The sequence below is a fragment of the Hypanus sabinus genome, chromosome 6 (genome assembly GCF_030144855.1).
Source record: "Hypanus sabinus isolate sHypSab1 chromosome 6, sHypSab1.hap1, whole genome shotgun sequence".
Taxonomy (NCBI): domain Eukaryota; kingdom Metazoa; phylum Chordata; class Chondrichthyes; order Myliobatiformes; family Dasyatidae; genus Hypanus; species Hypanus sabinus.
Window position 1 is genome coordinate 27,232,287 of NC_082711.1, and position 22,823 is coordinate 27,255,109.

At 39.9% G+C, this 22,823-nt stretch overlaps 1 protein-coding gene across 3 annotated transcripts in view; it reads right to left on the reverse strand.

Moving 5' to 3' along the window:
- Positions 1-22,823, reverse strand: part of lmbr1 (limb development membrane protein 1) — a 211,461-nt gene that overhangs the window by 8,104 nt on the left and 180,534 nt on the right. For all 3 annotated transcript variants that reach the window (XM_059971871.1, XM_059971870.1, XM_059971873.1), the window contains one exon: positions 3,758-3,919. In XM_059971871.1, the coding sequence (XP_059827854.1) occupies positions 3,758-3,919 (162 nt within the window). The remainder of the gene's footprint in view (positions 1-3,757; positions 3,920-22,823) is intronic.

Genomic DNA, 22,823 nt, shown 5'->3' on the forward strand with positions numbered 1-22,823 from the left:
TCTATAGGACAAGTGGTTTAAAGGGATCTGAGGGACATCCAGGGGTTGTTGCTTTCTGGAATACATGAAATTCAAAGTAAATTTATTATCAAAGAGGGGGCAGGTTCTCAAAACACCTAGGCAGCAGCTAGACAAGCAGCTGAATTGCCTAGGCATAGTAGGATATAGTCCAAGAGCTAGTAAGTGGAATTAGTATACATAGCTGGTTGATGATCAGTATAGCCACAGTGGGTTGAAGGGCATTTACTGTACTGCACATTTCCATCAAAGGGTGAAAATTAGTTGTACAAGTTAAAGGAAGTGGATATAAAGAAACAGAACCGCCCAGAAATTCTCATCCCTACAAAGGGGCATCAGTGGAGTGGAAAACTATGCACTGTACAATTCCTGATTTGGAGATAAGGAGCAACATTTGGGGTTGGTGGAAGATTTGGTGCAACACAACAAAGTGTTGAGTAAACCTCAAGGGTTTACTTATCTGATAAATAATGAACCAGAATACCTAGCAGTTAAGACAAGACTGTCCCAACAATCCCAAATGGTCAAGTCTCTCTCCACTGCTTTCGACTGACTGACTTGGAAATCATGTCTGAAATACGTTGATGAATCATACCTGTCAAAATTCCAGGAAGATGCAAATGATGATTGCCAATTACATTTCGAGGCAACAAGAGCATCGCAAGTTTTATTTATTTATTTAAATATACAGTGAAGAATAGGTCTTTCTAGCCCAATAAGCCACACAGCCCAGCAACCCACCTGTTTAACACTAGCCTAATCACAGAACAACCTACAATGATCAAATAACCTACTAATTAGTACACCTTGGGACTGTGGGAGGAAACTGGAACACTCAAGTGAAACCCACTTGATTCTCGGGGAGAATGTACAAACGGTACCAAATTTGAACTCTGAATTCTAGCACACCCCAAGCTGTAGTAGCATTGCACTAATCGCTACACTATTATCTTAAATTGCTGAATTCAGCATAGAGCTTTAAAGGCTGCAATGTGCCTTGCTGAAAAAGGAAGTCTATTTTCATCAATCTGGCGTTTAACTTTAATGCAGCCAAATAGGAAGGGACAGAACACCAAGTTGACAGATGACCCTGGGCAGTCTGAATACAAGAATTCTGTAAAGCAGCATCTTGATTTGCACTTGGTTGTGCTATTGTAGAAATTAAGTTCTGAACAACAAATACAATATTCCAAATTACCAGCATAATTAAATCACTTCCACGGAATAGAGCAACTCTAGAGCAGTACTCTGCTATCTCATCAGGAAGGCAAAGTGAGAGTATGCACACAAAATTTACAACTTTGTGACATCAGGAACACGCAACACGTGTGGCAAGGTCGACAAATCATAACAGATTACAAGTCCATCTTGCACGTCAACAACAGCAACAACTCCCTTCCTGATGGGCTGAACGTCTTCTATGTATGACTTCATGCAACGAATGATATGACATCGAGGAAAGCCCACTCTCCCCCTGAACAGACTCCCTGTTTGGCCACAGCTGAGGTGAAGAGGATCCTAGCCAAGGTAAACCCATACAAAGCTGTGGGGCAGGACTACATGCCTGGTCAGGTGCAGAGGGGTTGTGTGGCCCAGCTAACAGAAGTTTTAATGTACATCTTTAACGTCTCTTTAAAACAATTCACTGTCCCTGCATGCTTCAAGGTATGTGCCCAAATGAGTGACAGTAGCTGGCTGAAATGATTACTGCCCAGTGGCACTGACTTCAAAAATTATGAAGTCCTTTGAAGGCCTGGTAATGGATCATATAAAATCCCCCTTCCAGCTAAATTGGACCCTTTCCAGTTCATCCACCATTCAAACCAGTCCACTAACGAGGCCATAGCCTCAGCCCTCCACTTCTTCCTGTTCCACCTAGAAAACGATGCCTCATACACAAGGATGTTGTTGATCAACTTCAGCTTGGTGTTCAGTACAATCACCTCTCAGAGGTCGGTGGGTAAACTGTCCTCGTTTACGACTCTTTTTGTAACTGGATCTTGGACTTCTTGACAGAAAGACCCCTACAAGCCAAGTTTGCTGCAACATCTCAAGCTCCATCACACTGAGCACTGGTTACCCCCAGGGCTGTATTCCCAGCCCAATGTTGTTCACACTCCTGTCTCAAAATTGCACTGCCTGATCCTGCTCAAACCACATCATCAAGTTCACTGATGATACGACAGTGGGTGGCCTCATCAGCAACAATGAAAAGTTGGCAATACAGAGAGGAGGCAGAGAGACTTGTCAAATGGCGTGGGAACAACAACCTAAGTCTCAATATGAATGAGACAAAAGAGACAATTGTGGACTTGAAGGCACAGGTCAACCACTCTCCATTGCACATCGCTGGCTCAGCCATGGAGAGAGTGAAGCATGCAGAGTTCCTTGGTGCACCCACAATACCTCCTCATTAGCCAAAACAACACCGCAGCATCTTCACTTTAAGGAGACTAACAACTTTTTACTGGAGCACCATCAAGAGTGCCCTGCCTAGTTGTATCATTGTGGGGTTTGGAAACTGCAATACATCAGACTGCATGATCACTACCCCCATTTGTGATAGTTACCAGGAATGTTGTAGATGAAAGGCCCGAAGCATTGTTAAGGATCCCTACCACCTACCCTGCAATCTCTTAGACCCACTACGATCCGGACGGAGGTACAGGACCATCAAAATTAAGTCTGTCAGACTGGGTTACAGTTTCTTCCCTCAGGCTGTGAGACTAATGAATACCCTGCTACCACTGAGGTCTCATCACTGGGAAAGTAAGCTATTTACTGTTAACCTGTGCTGCAGACTACATACATTTTGAATTATATTTTATTAACTTATTTATGGTAATAATTTGTTTTACATGCCATGTGTGATATATGTTTTATGGGTGCGCTGTGGTCTGGAGGGACATTGATTTTGTTTGGTTGTATGTACATAGTCAGATGACAATAAACTTGAGTCTATTTGCACAGTGAAAAGGGAGAGAGTAAAAGGTCAAGTTTCTCTCTACACCAATGCTACTTGACCTGCTGAGTAATTCCTGAAATTTCATTTTTATGGAGATTTCAGAATTTCAGCATCCACAAGGATTTACCATGTAAAACAACAAGAAATACATAGAAATGCAGAAAACTGAAAATTTACTTGTGAGTTGATGGAAACAAGTTTGAGATCCACAAAAGTTGCAGTATAACTCAATAATTATACACTTTTAACTTCCCAAAAGCCAAGAAGGGCACAATCCCTCCCAGCAGTTTGAGCCAAAAAGAGTACAGATTTTTATAAACCAGTACAAAGCTACATCTGTAGATGTAGGCACTCATTCTGATATTGCAATTTTTTGCATGAAGTGTATTGATAAAATATGTATACCTACAGGGTATTACTTTCTTCTATCATTAACTATTCAGAAAATAGTTATCTTCATGATCAATCTCAGCACGTACTGCATTAATAGTTAACCGCAATGGGCACCATAACTTGTGTCTAGCACATGATCTTGCATCATCCAGTTAATTTAATAGCAACATAAAATTGTGATGCCAACTTTAAATTAAACAGAATTTTTAATGCTAAGCAAAGATATGAATTTTAAGATATGTTAAGAGGTGAGAAATGCAGCAGTTACAATGCTTAGTTTCAATATGGGCTGAAGGGCCTATAATGTGCTGTACTATTCTATGTTCTATGTTCTATGTTCTAATATTGGGTGAAAGAGGGTTAATAGTCATTGCCCCTTACCTAAAGCTTTAAGCAGTTCTTCTCTTACTGCGGATGTAAATTTTCTGATCAGGCACAGAGTCGTTACCACAGCAAATAACAGGTTGTAGGAGAGTACAATGTAAAAGTTTCCAAGCCAATTGAACCTTCCAAAGTCTCCAAGTAGGTCAAATCTGGTTATTCCTGTTAAAAACAAGTATTTGCAAAAAATAACTAAGAAGATTTCACACACAGAATGTAACATATCAGTCATACTCTCTGATACAAGCACACATTTCTGTATATCGAGAGCAAAAACATGATGTTTCAAAATAATGCTGGTAATGCTTGGGAGCATATACTCAAGACAGCATTTGACATTTACACTGTTAATGAATAAATTTAAAAGTTCAAGTTAAATTTATTATCAAAGTACATATATGTCACCACTTACATCTCTGAGATTCATTTTCTTCTGGGTATACACAGTAAATGCAAGAAACAATGGAATCAATGAAAGGCCACACCGAGCAGGACGAACAATCAATGTGCAAAAGACAACAATCAGTGCAAATACAAAAAGAGAGAAAAAAATAAATAAACAATAAATAGAGCACCTAAGATAACAGTCATTGAAAGTCAGCAGGTTGGTTGTGGGAACAGGTGAGTGAAGTTATTCCCTGTGGTTCAAAGCATGATGGTTGAGGGATAATAATTGTTCCTGAACCTGGTGGTGTGAGTCCTGACGCTCCTGTACCTTCATACTGATGGCAGCAGCAAGAGACAATGAATAGAATGGTGCAAGTTCCTGATGATAGATGCAACAATGCTCCGTACAGACGTGCTCAATGGTGAGGAGGGCTTTACCCATGATGGACTGGGCTCTACCCACTACTTTTCATCAGACTTTCCGCATGAAAGGGTCTAAACTGTGCAATGGAAGATGATGCCAACTATTATTTGCTTGGCTGACATTTAGTTTCATTGAATTCACTGGAAGTAGACATTTGGTTGGCAGAGAACATTATGCCACTTGTTTTGAGTTACAACTGAAAGCAAAACTCCACTGTATAATGGAGTGACACCTCCACACGGCTTATTAAATTTTTGATCCTCATTTTAGTGCTTTTTAAACTTCAAAGACCAGATTTAATTATGTCCTTATACACATTTTTCTGTGCAAGGAATTTTATTCAGCTTCAGATACTAGAAATAATGAATTGAAATGGGGAAGTTTTTTTTCTGCTCGTGGATTAAGTTATACTGACCATAACTGTAGTAGCCCAGCTATTACAGTAGCAAATCCAACACAGTTTAAATGGAAGGAATGGTGATGTTATGCAGTTGGTGCATAGTTATGTGCAATAGAAGCTAATTTTCAGAGAGCTGCAAACTCTTTTGGCATCTGCAGCCCTGTGCGATGATTAGTAACATCTTTATTCATAGAGCACAGGGAAAATCAAATCTTTTTTTTAAAGTTTTGCATTCATCTGAACTAAAATTTCTATTTTAAAGCAATACAACTACAATCACCTTCATCTTTCCACCAATATCATATGATTTCCTTTGTTCCTAAGGATTTATTGATCAGTCTATTTTAAATAAGCTCTGAGGTGGAGAATTCAAACAGATGAACCAGTTCTTCAGTCCTAAATATATTACCTCCTATTTACAACCCCTACTTTGACTTTTTAGCCAAATACTGTAGCTTCTCAGTATCTACTTTTTAATTCTTTAAATTTTCAAGTGCAATTACTCTTTAATTCTTTTAAATTAAAAAAGTGTAAGTCCATTGTATGCTTTTGATTAGCCAGTTCGTTCAAGTACATTATTTAATTTGAATCTGGTTTTGATGATATCGTTATTACTTCTTTAAGTTGACAGACGTGAGCACAAAATATGATTGGGATGCTTCCTAGAGTACAGTATATGGCAGCCTAAAACTAAGTCAAAAAAATGATAGAAACACTCAGTAGGCCAGGCCACAAATGTAGAATAAGATGCTTGAATCAGAAGTTCAGATCAATCACTCTTCAGTAGAACTGGAACTGTAAGAAAGCAAGTACATCCAGTACCTGATAAAGTGGCCACAGTGCATATTCATGGTCCTCTGCTGCCTGAGCTTACCCATTTCGAGGTTCGAAGTGTTGTGCATTCAGAAATGCTCCTCTGCATACCACTGCTGTAATGTGTAGTTAGCTGAGTTACTGTCAGCTTGAACCAGTCTGGCCATTCTGCTTTGACCTCTCTCATTAACAAGGCGTTTCAGCCCTCAGAACTGTCACTCACTGGAAGTTTTTTTTCATTTTTCACACCATTCTCTAAACCCCCCCAGGCAATCACCAATTTCTTAGATACTCAAACAACCCTGTCTGGCACAAACAATTTTTTCATGGTCAATGTCACTTAGATCATATTTCTTCCCCATTCTGATGTTTGGGCTGAACATCATATGAACCTCTTTACCATGTCTGCATGCTTTTATGCATTGAGTATTGCCACATCCTTGGCTGATTAGATATATACATTAGCATGTACCTAATAAAGTGGCCATTGAGTAAATTGTGAAGTGGCAGTAGGTTGGAGAGAAAATGCTTACAGCAGGGTGGAGACCAAAATTGTATTGACTACATAATTTCTACCAGTGTCAACAGTTAGAGGAAAATTTCAGCTGAAAATTTAAAACAGGAGCATATACTGGCAGCAACTGAGAGAGAAGAAAAGTAAATTAATTTTAAAATTAATTTAAAAATAATTTTAAAAAGGACTGGAAGGGAAAGGGACTTAAAATTGTTGAATAGAACAGTCATCTCTGATATTTGCCTAGTTGGAAGATATGTCGTAAGGTGAGGAACATGGGAAAAACACCACAATGGTGTAAGTGTAACTGAATTAACCTGACAGCAAGGTTCTTCTTTGTGTAAACTGGACATGAATAATAACCTCATCACAACTGAAAAGAAATAAAAGACCCTAAATTCTACGTATTAACAGCATTTACTGTTTCAACATAAGACAAGAGTTTGGCTGATTCATACAGTAATCTTTTAAGAGTTCATTCTTCTACATCTTCAAAAGTGACAGATAGGAAAAATGTTCTCATAAGCCACAGATCTATTACTTAGCATAGCTTTAACCGACATTGAATAAAATAAGGATATGATTTTGGAACAAAGCCAACATAAAAACATTATAGCATTGGATATGATTACAGTATTAGAGGCTTAATGATACCTAGATTCCAATATATCAAGTATAGATTTCAAAATGAATTAAAAAATACTTGGCTCACATTCAGGAAATAGCTGTTCAATATTCTCCCAGTCATAATATTTTAAACCATAGACTTCATCAACTTTATATGAGAGGCATAGTTGCTATAACAGAAGATTTTTAGCACATGTCAAATAGTGTGCAACACCAAGGATATTTTCCTAATGTTTGATTCATAATTGTGGACGTTAAGATGTGTTTAAAAACTGCTGACTATTTTACCATTATGTAGCGAGGCATTTTGTCATTTTGACCAATGAGAAAAAAAAATCTGCAAACAAAAACTGCTTACAAGATTCCTTTTGTATTAGTGTTATGCCCTAAATGCTGCACAAGAATGCAAGTAGTATTGAAGTAACAGACATGGACGAGTATTGCCAATACCTGCTACTTGCATGTTTCAGTATTAAAGGCTTTACCATAAGCAGTCACGCCATAAATATTAAATCTACATTGATATCTACACATCTGTGCATTTTAAGACAATCTCAAAGGACCTGTGGATAGAAGACAGTTCTCCCTCAATTTAAATTAGCATACATTACACTGTCACATCCAATTGTGCGTCAACCCCATAGCAGGCAGCGCCACACACCTACGACATCCAGTTCACGGTGATGCTTTGTAGAATGCGTAACAGGCAAGGCAGAGATCAGTATATGATCAAGTCCGCTGTCAGATTTTGGCACATCACCAAGCATACTGGCTAAGGGGAGATACTTTTCATCATGACTGCCTTGAAGTGCTGGCTGCTGCTGGGACATGAACCCAGTGACAAAGCTCCAAGGCAAATGTAAAATCTAGCACCAAAAGATCAAGATGAGCCAATATCTTAGAGCATTCTGATGAGTGAAATATGTCCATTTTTGTCACACTGGAGTGTGCATGACTGATTACTTTTCAGCTAGAGAAAGATAACTCCATTATGCACCTTAAATTGTATCATAGTAATTGGGAAGAGAATGTTCAAAAAGAGTCACTGTGCGCAACAGTATCTATTGCTAGCAATCTATTTGAACTAGTAAAATGAAGCCACATTTGCTTTAAAGAAAGTGAACTTTCCATCTGTTTTTTTGTGCATATTGTTAAGTCTTTAATCCCGAGGAAACTATGTTGGCTGAGACACATAAAGCCAAGTGTCCTTTATATCCATCCAATGAGCTGAAGGAATCACTGTCTGCTCAGGTTGCTGTATTTCAACTTTAAAGGCAAGAGAAACTATTGGTTAAGTAGATACTTTCTGCAGCTGCTCAGAGACCATTTGCACTGGGCCCTGCAGGGGAAATTTAGGAGGCATTTTGATGCCAAATTAAGCATCAGTTAGCCAGATCTAGCCTACAGCAAATGACATTCAAAGTCCAAAACGACAAAATAGTAAGCAGAATAAAAAATATTTACCATCTCAGTTTTGCACATTAATTCATAATGCATACCTACCTCCTGTATTAAATATGGGAGAACATCATACACAACTCTTTAACCCACTACCGTCAAGAAGGAGGTATAAAAACATCAGGACTAGGCCTGACAGGCTGGGTAACAGCTTTTTCCCCTCAGTCTATGAAACTAATGAATACACAGACACCAATGAGGTCCCGTCATTAGGACACTGAGCTGCTTACACTGTTTACCTATACTGTAATTTACAACATTGATTTTGTAATTTATTAACTTATTTATAATAAAAGATTTTGGTTTATGTGCTGTGTTCGATACATTTTGTGTGGCTTTACCACGGTCCAGAAGAACATTGCTTCACTGGGTTGTATATATTCACAGTTAGATGACAATAAACTAGAACTTTAAACACGTATAAGCATCTTAAGGTTTGTATAAATCACAGAAAATGCACTATACATGCAGAATACAAACTACTGTGTTACATTAGGTAAGTAAACCAGAAGTACACAAAATCTACCACATAAGACATAGGAACAGAATTAGGTCATCTGGCCCATCGAGTCTGCTGCACCATTCAATTATGGTTGATCGTTTTTCCTTCTCCTCCTCAACCCCAGTTCCTGGCCTTCTCCCCATAACCTTCGATGCCATGTCCAATCAAGAACCTATCAATCTCTGCCTCAAATACACCCAACCTGGCCTCCACAGCTACATGTGGCAACAAATTAAACAAATTCTCCACCCTTTGGCTAAAGAAATTTCTCCACAACTCTGTTTTGAAAGGATGCCCTTCCATTCTGAGGCTGTGCCCTCTTGTCCTAGACTTTCTCACCATGGGAAACATCTACTTATCTAGGTCTTTCAACATTTGAAAGGATTCAATGAGATCCCCCCTCATCCTTCTGAACTCCAGCAAGTTCAGACCCAAAGCCATCCAATGTTCGTCGTATGATAACCCTTTCATTCCTGGAATCACCCTTGTGAATCTGCTCAGGACCCTCTCCAATGCCAGCACGTTTTCTAAGATGAGGAGCCCAAAACTGTTCACAATACTCAAAATGAGGACACACCAGTGCCTTATAAAGCCTCAGCATCACATCCTTGCACTTGTTTCCTAGACTTATTGAAATGAATGCTAAAATGGCATTTGCCTCCCTCACCACTGACTCAATCTTCAAGTTAACCTTCAGGGTGTTCTGCACAAGGAATCCTAAGTCCTTCTGCATCTCAGATTCCTGGATTTTCTCCCCGTTTAGAAAATAGTCTACGCATTTATTACTACTACCAAAGTACATGACCATGCATTTTCCAACATTGTATTCCATTTGCCACTTTCTTGCCCATTCTCCTAATCTGTCTAAGTCCTTCAGCATTCTACCTGTTTCCTCAACACTACCTGCCCCTCCACCAATCCTTGTATCATCTGCAAACTTGGTAACAAAGCCATCTATTCCATCATCTAAAACATTTATATACAGCATAAAAAGTAGTCCCAACACTGACCCCCTGCGGAACACCACTAGTCACAGGCAGCCAACCAGAAAAGGATCCTTTTATTCCCACTCGCTGCCCCCTACCTATCAGCAATGCTCTAACCACATTAGTAACTTTCCTGTAATACCATGGGCTCTTAACTTGGTAAGCAGCCTCATGTTGCACCCTGTAAAAGGCCTTCTGAAAAGACCAAATATACAACATCCTTTATCTATCCTACTTGTAATCTCCTCAAAGAATTCCAACAGGTTCATCAGGCAGGAATTTCCCTTAAGGAAATCATGCTGACTTTGTACTATCTTGTCCTCTGTCACCAAGTACTCCATCACCTCGTCCTTAACAATTGACTCCAACATCTTCCCTACCACTGAGGTCAGGCTAACTGGTTTATAATATCCTTTCTACTGCCTTCCTCCTTTCTTAAAGAGTGGAGCAATATTTGCAAATTTTGAATCCTCTGGCACCATGCCAGAGTCCAATGATTTTTGAAAGATAATTTCTAATGCCAATCTCTAACGCTACCTAGGATGTAGTTCATCTGGTCTGGGTGACTTATGTACCTTTAGGTCTTCAGCTTTTTAAGCATCTTTTCTCTTGTAACACTAACTGCACCCACTTCTCTTCCTTCACACACTACATCATGCATACCGCTAGTGCCTTCCACAGTGAGACTGATGCAAAATACTCAGTTAGTTCAGCAGCCATCTTCTTATCCCCTATTGTTCTCCTGCCTCATTTTCTAGCACTTCTATATCCACTCTTATTTCTCCTTTATTTTTAACATACTTAAAAACTTTTACTATCCACTTTGCTGTTATTTGCTAGTTTGCTTTCATATTTCATCTTTTCCTCTCAAACGATTTTTAGTTACTCTCTGTAGGTTCCCAGTCCTCTGTCTTCCCACGAATTTTTGCTTTGTTGTATGCCCCTTCTTTTGCTTTTACAATAGCTTTGACTTCTCTTGTCAGCTATGGTTGTACTATTTTACCATTTGAATATTTCTTCATTCTTGGTATACACATGTCCGGCATCTTCATTTTTTCCAGAAACGCACACTATCGCTGCTCTGCTGACATCCCTGCCAGCAGTTCCTTCCAATTTACTTTGGCCAACTCTTCTCTCATATAACTGTAATTTCCCTTACTCCACTGAAATACTGCTATATCAGACTTTACTTTCTCCCTATCAAATTTCAAATAGAACACAATCATATTGTGATCACTGATTCCTAAGGATTCTTTTACTTTAAGCTCACTAATCGCCTCCAGTTCATTACAGTATAGCTGATCCCCTAGTAGGCTCAATGACAAACTGCTCTAAAAAGCCATCTCTTAGGCATTCAACAAACTCACTCTCTTAAGAACCATTACCAACCTGATTTTCCCAATTGACCTGCATGTTAAACTCTTCCATAACTACCATAACATTACCCTTTTGACTCGTCTTTTCTATTTCCTGTTGTAACCTGTGGTCCACCCCACAGCCACTGTTGGGAGGCCTGTATATAACTGCACCAATGTCCTTTTACTCTTGCATTTTCTTAACTCAACCCACAAGAATTGAACATCTTCTGATCCTATGTCACATCTTTCAACTGATTTAGAAACTGAGAAAAAACATAGAAAATTCACAGCACAATACAGCCCCTTCGGCCCATAATGCTGTGCCAAACATGTACTTACTTTAGAAATTACCTAGGGTTACCCATAGCCCTCTAAGCTCCATGTACCTGTCCAAGAGTCTCTTAAAAGACCACAATTGTATCCACCTCCACCACCGCTGCTGGCAGCCCATTCAATGCACTCACCATTCTCTGTATGAAAAGCTTTACCCCTGACATCCCCTCTGTACCTACTTCCCAGCACCTAAAAATGTGCCCTCTCGTGTGAGCCACTTCAGCCCTTGGGTTAAGGCTCTGACTATCCACCCAATCAATGCCTTTCATCATCTTGTACACCTCTATCAGGTCACCTCTTATACTCTGTTGATCCAAGGAGAAAAGGCCAAATTCACTCAACTTATTCTCATAAGGCATGCTCCCCAATCCAAACAACATCCTTGTAAATCTCCTCTTCACCCATTCTATAGTTCCCACATCCGTCCTGTAGTGAGGTGGCCAGAACTGAGCACAGTACTCCAAATGGGGTCTGACCAGGGTCCTATACAGCTGTAACATTACCTCTCGGCTCTTGAACTCAATCCCACATTTGATGAAGGCCAATACACTGTATGCCTTCTTAAACATACAGTCAATCTGCACAGCACCTTTGAGTGTCCTATGGACACAGACCCCAATATACCTCTGATCCTCTGCACTGCCAAGAGTCTTACCATTAATACTATATTCTGCATCATATTTGACCTACCAAATGAACCACCTCACACTTACCTGAGTTGAACTCCTTCTCAGCCAACTGTAACCTCTAACAACCCTCCACACTATCCACAACACCTTTAACCTTTGTGTCATCAGCAAATTTAATAACCCATCCCTCCACTTCCTCATCCATGATTTATAAAAATCATGAAGAGAACAGATCCCTGAGGCACACCACTGGTCATCAACCTCCATGCAGAATATAACCCGTCTACAACCACTCTGCCTTCTGTGGGCAAGCCAATTCTGGATCCACAAAGCAAGGTCCCCTTGGATCCCATGCCTCCTTACTTTCTCAATAAGCCTTGTATGGGGTAACTTATCAAATGCCTTGCTGAAATCTATTTACACTACATCTACTACTCTACCTTTTTCAATGTGTTTAGTCACAGCCTCAAAAAATTCAATCAGGCTCGTGAGGCACGATCTGCCTTTGACAAAGCCATGTTGACTATTCTGAATCATATTATGCCTCTCCAAATGTTCATAAATCCTGCCTCTCAGGATCTTTCTCCATCAACTTACCAACCACTGAAGTAAGCCTCACTGGTCTATAATCTCCTGGGATACCTCTACACCCTTTCTTGAATAAGGGAACAACATCTGCAACCCTCCAATCCTCCAGAACCTCTCCCATACCCATTGACGATGCAAAGATAATTGCCAGAGGCTCAGCAATCTCCTCTCTCACCTCCCACAGTAGCCTGGGGTATATCTCATCCAGTCCCGGTGACTTATCCAACTTGATGCCTTCCAAAAGCTCCAGCACATCCTCTTTCCTCGTGTTTGCTCTTAATATTTATAATCTGATCCCATTCTTTACCAGTAGAGCCACACCATTCCCTCTGCCTATCTTCCTATCCCTCCAATACAACGTGTATCATTAGACATTCAGCTCCCAACTACAACCATCCTTCAGCCACAATTCAGTGATGGCCACAACATCATACCTGACAATCTGTAATAGTGGAACAAGATCATCCACCTTATTTCTTATACTATGTGCATTTAGATACAAGACCTTGAGCACCATATTTGTTATCCTTTCTAACTCTGCATCCCTAATGATTTGATATTCAGCATGTTGGCTGCAACCAAGTCCCATCACCAGCCTGCCCCTCCTAATAATCTGACTGCATGCTATCTTCATTTTTTTTACCATCCGTCCTTTTCTGAGTCCCTTCATTCCAGTTCCCACTCCCCTGCCAAGTTAGTTTAAACCCTCCCCAACAGTTCTAACAAACCTGCCCATGCGAATATTGGTCCCCCTCGGGTTCAGGTGCAAACCATTACTTTTGAACAGGTGATAACTTCCCCCAGAAGAGATCCCAATTATCCGAGAAGCCCTGCCCGCTGCACCAGCTCCTCAGCCACACATTTATCCTGTTTCTACCCTCACTGGCACGTGGCACAGGCAGCGATCCAGAAATTACTACCCAGAAGGTCCTGCTTCTCAGCTTTCTACCTAGCTCTCTAAACTCTCTTTTCAGGACCTCATTGCTTTTCCATCCTATGTCATTGGTACCAGTATGTACCAAGACATTTGGCTGTTCCCCCTCCCTCTCCAAAATGCTGTGGATGAGCTGAGACATCCCTGACCCTGGCACCTGGGAGGCAACATACCATCCAGGTGTCCTGTCCCCACAGAATCTCCTGTCTTCTTAAAGTTTGCTGCAATTGTATATTTATATTGGTCAGGCTGCGCTTGGGAGTATTGTGATTAGCTTTGGGCCCCTTCTCTAAGAAAGGACATGTTGACATTGGAGGGTCCAGTGGAGGTTCAGGAGAATTATCTCAGGAATGTAAAGGTTAGCATATGAGGAGTGCTTGATAGCTCTGGATTTGTATCACTGGAATTCAGAATAATTATAGGGGATCTCATTGAAACCTATCAAATATTAACACACCACACCTTTGAGTATATTGCTATTACTCTTTGACTCTAGCTTAGAATTGCATCTTCATCAGCAGTTTGAATTAAGCCAAAGGGCCTGTTTCAACGCTGTATTGCTCTATGACTCTATCTTAACTTAATGCAACTGGAGTTTGAAGCAAGGAACTCATCTTAAAGCCAGAGACTGAAATGAATGAAATTCAGTCGATATGTACAAGTCAGAAAGAGGAAAATCAGTTTTGTAAGCCAGCTTAGATTGGAATATTTGACTTTAAAATAACTGGATAAGGCCAAGGTCAATTTGTGTAACATATCAACTAATCCTTGTTTTGTAAAGATGCTAAACAAAGTTCCTTGAGTGAAGATAGTATAGTTGCAGAGACATACAGCACAGATAAAGGATTTCAGCCCAATATGCCCATGTCAACCACCAACCAACTATTTACATTAGTTCTAAATTCATCTTTTTTGTCCGTCTCACATTGTAATCAATTGCCCCAGATTCTCCGACTCACCTACATACTAGTGGCAATTCAGTGTCAATTAACCTACCAATCTGCATATCACTGGGATATTAGAGGAAACCCTCACAGACAAATGTGTGAACTCCATGCAGACACTACCCAAGATTAAGATTGGAGTTCTGATGTTGTGAGGCAATGGCTCTACTGGCTGGACCATTGTGCCACTCAATATGGATGGACAATGAATAATGGCTTTGACACATCTCCAACTATGAATTAAAAATGTTGTTTTCATCCTCATGAAAGCACATGAAGTTTCATTGTTAAACATAGGAGCAGGCAGCATCATTGTACCTAACAGCAAAGGCATCGATTCCCAACCATTTTTATGTCATGGAGCCTTACCATTAACTAAGAAATCCATGGACCCCAGGTTGGGAACCCTTGAGCTAAGCCACTGTAGTAATTCAATCAAATGTAAAGTGGATTAGCTGTAGTTCCTTTCCTTGATTTGTATCTTAATACAAGTTACATTACAAAGCCTCTCAAAAACACTTTCCAAAGATTCAATTGGCATTAATAACTAGAGCAAGTACCAGTTGTAAAACACTTGTAGTTATAAGCATATTAATTATTCCTAATTGGGACTACTGGAATATGCATATGTGACAATGTGGCATTGAAACCAGATGTCAAAGTGGAAGTGATTGAGTTGATAAAAGGAAATACTCCATTGATGATATAGGAGTATAGCACTGAATCCAAACTAAGAAAATAAACTATTAAAAAACTGCAGAGAAATGCACCTGCAAAAAGTTCCATGACAAGTTAATTGCGCATTTTTTTAATCTGTTGAAGAATTCAAGAAAATAGTGAATTTGAAGGAAATTTGCTTATTGCTAAGCAGCACTTTAAGTATATTGACAGAGAACAAAAATCAATGTGAGGGTGAAGTGTATCAAATGTTGCACATTGAAGATCACATGTTTGCAAGTTGGATAGAAATATTTCAATAGAACAATGCATTACTTATGATCAAACATGCATGTCCCTGTCATGGCATCTTAGATAATGATATCTATGGTAACAATGAATACCGCATTATGGGAGTCAAGGAATTTCAACGTGTTTGAAAGAAAAATAAGTCATGACATGACATGATGTTCAAACTTCAAACTGTTGCACTGGAGAAACATATCTTTCTGGCATTTGCCCCAATCCTCACCTTTCAAAGCTGCTAATATACAATGTGGTTCAGAAACAATTCCACTTTTAATCTGTGGGTTTAATTAATGAATAAAATGACGGAGGAAAATACTTCATGTGACTGTTTTTAAGTGTACACGACAAGAAAGGAATTACAGCTTCAAGATGTTACAAAAGGGTCATTAAAGTAAATTAGTGTTTGGAATAAACAACAATGTTGCATCTTCCACGAACGATTTCTTAAAAGAAGAAATGGTGGGATACACTTGATTAATTCCATAATGCAACAGATGGAAGGTTTAAGTCAGGAATAAAAGTTACAGTGATTTGACCACCATGCTCCTTGTCAGCAAAGTTCCCTGCTGGAAATGCAGTCCTTATATCCTAATTATATCAGTCATGAACAGATGCCTGTGGAAAAGTAAATGGAAAAATTTGATAAGCTGCTGAAGGGCTATAAAGCAAACACATGCGACTGCTTTATATTTTGATGAGTTGGGTGGGAGATAATAAAAGTGGATTTAATAAATGAAAGACAAGACCTGGCATGCCACTCATGTCATTAGTTACCAGATAAATGACATCTCTGGAACGGCAGTCAGAATGCTAAAGCAGCATTCCACTCTCAACAGTTTTACAATCACAAATATAAAATTAATCCAATTGAAGTAATAAGGTCCCATTTACTTCAACACACAAGTATTATTAAGGTGATAATTTTCTTTCTAGTATCAGTAAGGAGGTATTTATGCTGAGCCTTTGTTTTCATCCCTTCTGTTTCACATAATTTTCATTCTTTTTGCTCTCAAACATAATATCTGCCTTACATCTAATAAGATTATGAACAACCTGCATCTCAATCTCTTTCAAATGCCTTTATTCTTTATCCCTCAGTACTGTTGGTTAACAAAAATTGATCATTCCATTTTTTCCATCTGCCCTTTAATATTAATAAAAATCTGTCTGATGAGTAACTTCCCATGCCATAATTTGGAAAGGAACAGAGCTATTTTGAGCTAACATTTCTTCATTTTTAATCCAACATGGCTAACAGATTTGCTAATTAATTAACTTGCTAATTATCTGTTTTTTCATAATGAATTATCAAGTATAAATTTCCAATGAAACAGCCTACTCATCATAATTCACAGGTCGTGAATGTAAATTGGTTCTGAACTACTTGGGAAGGACTATCAGACATTGCATGCTTTATAAATATGCCACTCTTCTGGCACTCTGGTTCCCATCCCCTGCAACTCTAGTTTAAACCCCACTGCGTAGCATTAACAAACCTTTCGGCTAGGTTATTCATCCCCCTCCTGTTCAGGTGTAAACCGCCCCTTCTGTGCCAGTGCCACCTTCCCTGGAAAAGAGCCCAATGATTCTAAAATCTTATGGCCTGCCTCCTACATCAACTCTTGTGTAGACTGGATTTGTTAGTTAGCAGAACGGATAGGAGGTTCTGTGGACAAGAACAAGATTCCTGGATGATATGCTGCCCCCAAGGGGTGCCAGGATCAAATCCTCAGCATTCTGAAGAGGAAGGATAAATCGCCAGAAGTCATGGCCCTTGTAGGTACCAATGACATGGGTAGGACAAGTAACAAGGTTCTGCATAGGGAGTTTGGTGCTAAATTAAAGGGGGAGACCTCCAGGGTTGGGATTTCAGGATTGTTACCCATGCCAGGTGGCAGTGAGGCTAGAACTAGGTAGATTATACAGTTTAATACATGGCTAGGGAGTTGGTGTACAAGGGAGGGCATAAGATTTTAGGATTTTTGGGGTCTCTTCCAGGGAAGATGGGACTTGTACAAAAGGGACGGTTCGCACCTAAACTGGAGGGTGAAAAATATCCTAGTGGGAAGATTTGTAAATGCTGCATGGTGGGGTTTAAACTAGAGTTGCAGAAGTTGAGAACAAGAAGAGTTAGTGGAGAGATTGTGGAGGCAGATGTTAGTAAGACCTCAGGGAAAGTTAGGAATCAAAAGGTTGAGCGTGGTGCAACAATCAAAAAGGGTGAACACAGGACTGAAGGTGTTGTATCTGAATGCGCACAGTATATGGAATAAGGTAGATGAATCTGCAGCACAGTTGCAGATTGGCAGGTATGATGTTGTAGGTATAATTGAATCATGGTTGAAAGATTATAGTTGGGAGCTTAATGCTCAAGGATACACATTATATTGAAAGGATATAGGAAGGAAGGCAGCGTTGTTCTGTTGGTAAAAAAATAAAATCCAATCATTAGAAAGAGGTGACATAGGGTCAGAAGGTGTTGAATCATTGTGGATAGAGCTAAGGAACTGCAAGGGTAAAAAGACCCTAATGGGAGTTGTATACAGACCCCCAAACAGTAGTAAGAACTACAAATTACAATGGGAGGTAGAAAATGAATCCCAAAGGGACAATATTATCATTGTCATGGGGGACTTCAATATGCAGGTAGATTGCTGGGTTTGTGCTGGATTACAGGAGGGGGAGTTTCTCGAGTACCTGTGAAATAACTTTATGAGCAGCTCGTGGTTGAGCCCACTGGAGGATCAGCTATTCTGGATTGGGTGCAATGCAATGAATCATAATTGATTACAGAGCTTAAGGTAAAAGAAGCTTTAGGGGAAAGTGATCATAATATGTTCAAATTTGCCACAAAATTTGAGGAGGAGAAGCTAAAGTCAGATGTGTCAGTATTACAGTGGAGTAAAGGGGATTAGAGGCTTGAGAATGGAGTTGACCAGAATTGATTGGAAAAGAACACTGGCAGGGATGAAGACAGAGCAGTAATGGTTAGAATTTTTGGAAGAAATTTGGAAGACACAGAATATATACATCCCAAAGAGGAAGAGGTATTCTAAAGGAAAGATAATACAACTGTGGCTAGCAAGTGAAGTCTAAGCCAACATACAAGCCCGAAGAAAGGGCATATAGTGTCACGCAAAAGTTTGGGCACCCCTGGTCAAAATTTCTGTTACTGTGAATAGCTAAGCGAATAAAAGATTACCTGATTTCCAAAAGGCATAAAGTTAAAAATGACACATTTATTTAATATTTTAAGCAAGATTACTTTTTTATTTCCATCTTTTACAGTTTCAAAATAACAAAAAAGGAAAAGGGCCCGAAGCAAATGTTTGGGCACCCTGCATGGTCAGTACTTAGTAACACCCCCTTTGGCAAGTATCTCAGCTTGTAAATGCTTTCTGTAGCCAGCTAAGAGCCTTACAATTCTTGTTTGGGGGATTTTCGCCCATTCTTCCTTGCAAAAGGCTTCTAGTTCTGTGTGATTCTTGTGCCGTCTTGCATGCACTGCTCTTTTGAGGTCTATCCACAGATTTTCGATGATGTTTAGGTCGGGGGACTGTGAGAGCCATGGCAAAACCTTCAGCTTGTGCCACTTGAGGTAGTCCATTGTGGATTTTAAGGTGCATTTAGGATCATTATCCTGTTGTAGAAGCCATCCTCTTTTCATCTTCAGCTTTTTTACAGATGGTGTGATGTTTGCTTCCAGAATGTGCTAGTATTTAATTGAATTCATTCTTCCTTCTACGAGTGAAATGTTCCCCGTGCCACTGGCTGCAACACAAGCACAAAGCATGATTGATCCACCCCCTTGCTTAACAGTTGGAGAGGTGTTCTTTTCATGAAATTCTGCACCCTTTTTTACTCCAAACATACCTTTTCTCATTGCGGCCAAAAAGTTCTATTTTAATTTCATCAGTCCACAGAACTTGTTTTCAAAATGCATCAGGCTTGTTTAGATGTTCCTTTGCAAATTTCTGATGCTGAATTTTGTGGTGAGGACGCAGGAAAGGTTTTCTGTTGATGACTCTTCCATGAAGTTCATATTTGTGCAGGTGTCGCTGCACAGTAGAACAGTGCACCACCACTCCAGAGTCTGCTAAATCTTCCTGAAGGTCTTTTGCAGTCAAACAGGGGTTTTGATTTGTCTTTCTAGCAATCCTACAAGCAGTTCTCTTGGAAAGTTTTCTTGGTCTTCCAGACCTCAACTTGACCTCCACCGTTCCTGTTAACTGCTATTTCTTAATGACATTACGAACTAAGGAAACAGCTACCTGAAAACGCTTTGCTATCTTCTTATAGCCTTCTCCTGCTTTGTGGGCATCATTTATTTTAATTTTCAGAGTGTTAGGCAGCTGCTTAGAGGAGCCCATGGCTGCTGATTGTTGGGACAAAGTTTGAGGAGTCAGGGTATTTATAAAGTTTTGAAATTTGCATCACCTGGCCTTTCCTAGCAATAGCTGTGAACAAGCCAAAGCCCAAACAAGCTAATTAAGGTCTGAGACCTTGGTAAAAGTTATCTGAGAGCTCAAATCTCTTGGGGTGCCCAAACTTTTGCATGGTGCTCCTTTTCCTTTTTTTTTACTCTAAAATTCTACAAAACAAAAATAATACACTAATTTTGCTTAAAATGTTGAAAAGAATGTTTTATCTTTAACTTTATGAGTTTTGGAGATCAGTTCTAAGAGAAATTTTGACCAGACGGCCACTCCTTTGCTTGTATCTAAGGAAATAGCTCTATTTCCATCTTTAATATCACTATTTTTCCCTTTCAGGGTCCCTTTGAAGACTCTGACCTGGAGTTAAATGCTGACTATGGTTCTTTGCAGGAATGGGACCCACTCTCGGGGATCCACAAATGGCCATTGTTGTTCAGCATGACAGAGGCTCGGCCAAAGAATCCAACTCCCTCACCACCATTCAGGGCCCCAGACAGTCTTTCCAGGTGAGGTGACACTTCACCTGTGAATCAGCTGGAGTAGTATACTGCTTTACCCCACCCTCTCCTGTCTTCTCCCATCATTTCAGATTTCCCCCCTCCCCCTCCTACTTTCAAATCTCTTACTATCTTTCAGTTAGTCCAGATGAAGGGTCTCAGCCCGAAACGTCAACAGTGCTTCTTCCTATAGATGCTGCCTGGCCTGCTGCGTTCCACCTGCATTTTGTGTGTGTTGCTTTCATCATTTGATAGGTTTTAATAAGGTTACCCCTCATTCTTCTGAATTCTAGTGAATACAGGCCCAGAAACAATAAAAGCTCATCTTATGACAAGCCATTCAGTCCTGGAGTCATTTTCATGAACTTCCTTTGAACCTTCTCAGTTTCAGCATATCTATTCTAAGATAAAACTGCTCACCAGTGCCTCACCAGTGCTTTTTAAAGTCTCAACATTACATTCTTGAATTTATTTTCTAGTCCTCTTAAAATGAATGCTAACATTGCATTTGCCTTCCTCACCAGTGATTCAACCCGCAAATTAACCTTAAGGGAATCCTGCACAAGGACTTCTAAATCCTTTTGCATCTCTGCTATTTGTATTTTTTCTCCATTTAGAAAATTCTTAACCTTTCATTTTTTCTACCAAAGTAAATGACCATACACTGTATGCCTTGTCATTTCTTTGCTCATTCTCCTGATCTGTCTGTCCTTCTGTAGCCTCTCTACTTCCTCAAAACTACATGCCCTTCTACCTATCTTCATATTGTCTGTAAACTTTGCAACAAAGCCAATCATTCCATCATCCAAATCATTGACATATAAAGTGAAAAGAATCTGTCCCAACATAGACCCCTTTGGAACACCACTAGTCACCAGCAGCCAACCAGAAAAGGCACCCTTAATCTTCATTCCTACTCTTAGCCTCCTGCTAGCTTAATTCATGCTAGAATCTTTCCTGTAATACTATGGGCTTGTAGCTTGTTAAGCAGCCTCATATGTGGCACCTTGTCAAGGGCCTTCTGAAAATCCACGTACTCAACATCAACCAATTCTCCTTTGTCTATCCTGCCTGTTATTTCTTCAAAGAATTCTGACAGATTTGTCAAGCAAGATTTTCCCTTGAGCAAACCATGCTGACTACAGCCTATTTTATCATGTGCCTCCAAGTCTGCTGAGACCTCATCCTTGATTATTGTCTCTAACCACTGAGGTCAGGCTAACTGGCCTTTCATTTCCTTTCTTCTGCCTCTCTCCCTTCTTGAAGAATAGAGTGGCATTTGCAATTTTCCAGACTTCTGGAACTATTCCATAATCTAGTGATTATTGAAAGAATCTACTACTACTACTACTACTAATAATAGTAGGTACTTTATTGATCCCGAGTGGGAAATTATTTCAAAACGACTGCCACGATCTCTTCAGCCACTCTTTCGGAACTCTGAGGTATTTGGTCCAGGTGAGTTATCTATCTTTAGACCATTCAGTTTCCCCTAGAGCCTTCTCCCTAGTAATGGTAACTTCACACACTTCATGCTCACCGACACCCGGAATTTCCACCATACTGCTAGTGTCTTCCACAGTGAAGACTGGTGCAAAATACTTATTCATTTCATCCACAATTTCATTACTACCTCTTCAGCGTCACTTTCCGGCAGTTCAATATCCACTCTCGTCTCTCTTTTACACTTCATGCATCTGAAGAAATTTTTGGTGAACTCTAATATTATTGCCTAGCTTACCTTCATATTCCAATTTTACCTTCTAAATGACTTTTTAGTTGCCTTCTGTTGGTTTTTTAAAGGTTCAAAGGTACAATTTAATGTCAGAGAAATGTATACAATATACATCCTGAAATGCTTTGTCTTCACAACCACCCACAAAAACAGAGGAGTGCCCCAAAGAATGAACGACAGTTAAATGTTAGAACCCCAAAGTCCCTCTCCCATGCAGAAGCGGCAGTGAACAATCACCCCTCCCCCCACTGGCAAAAAAAAAGCAACTGGACCACCACCGAGCGCTCAAGCATGAGCAAAGCAATAGCAAAGACACAGATTTGCAGTTACCCCAAAAACTTCCCTTTTCACCCAGTATTCAACATACCACAGGTTCTCTCCCTCCCTAGTAAGGGAGGAAGAGGTTTCTCCATTTTCCCGGTGAGCAGGGAGACATAACAAACAACTCACTGGCTTACAATGTTAGAAGTCCGTTACGTCGCTTTTTCCGAGCTCTGTGCCTGAAGATCACAAAGCTCCCGGGTCTCCAGGCACA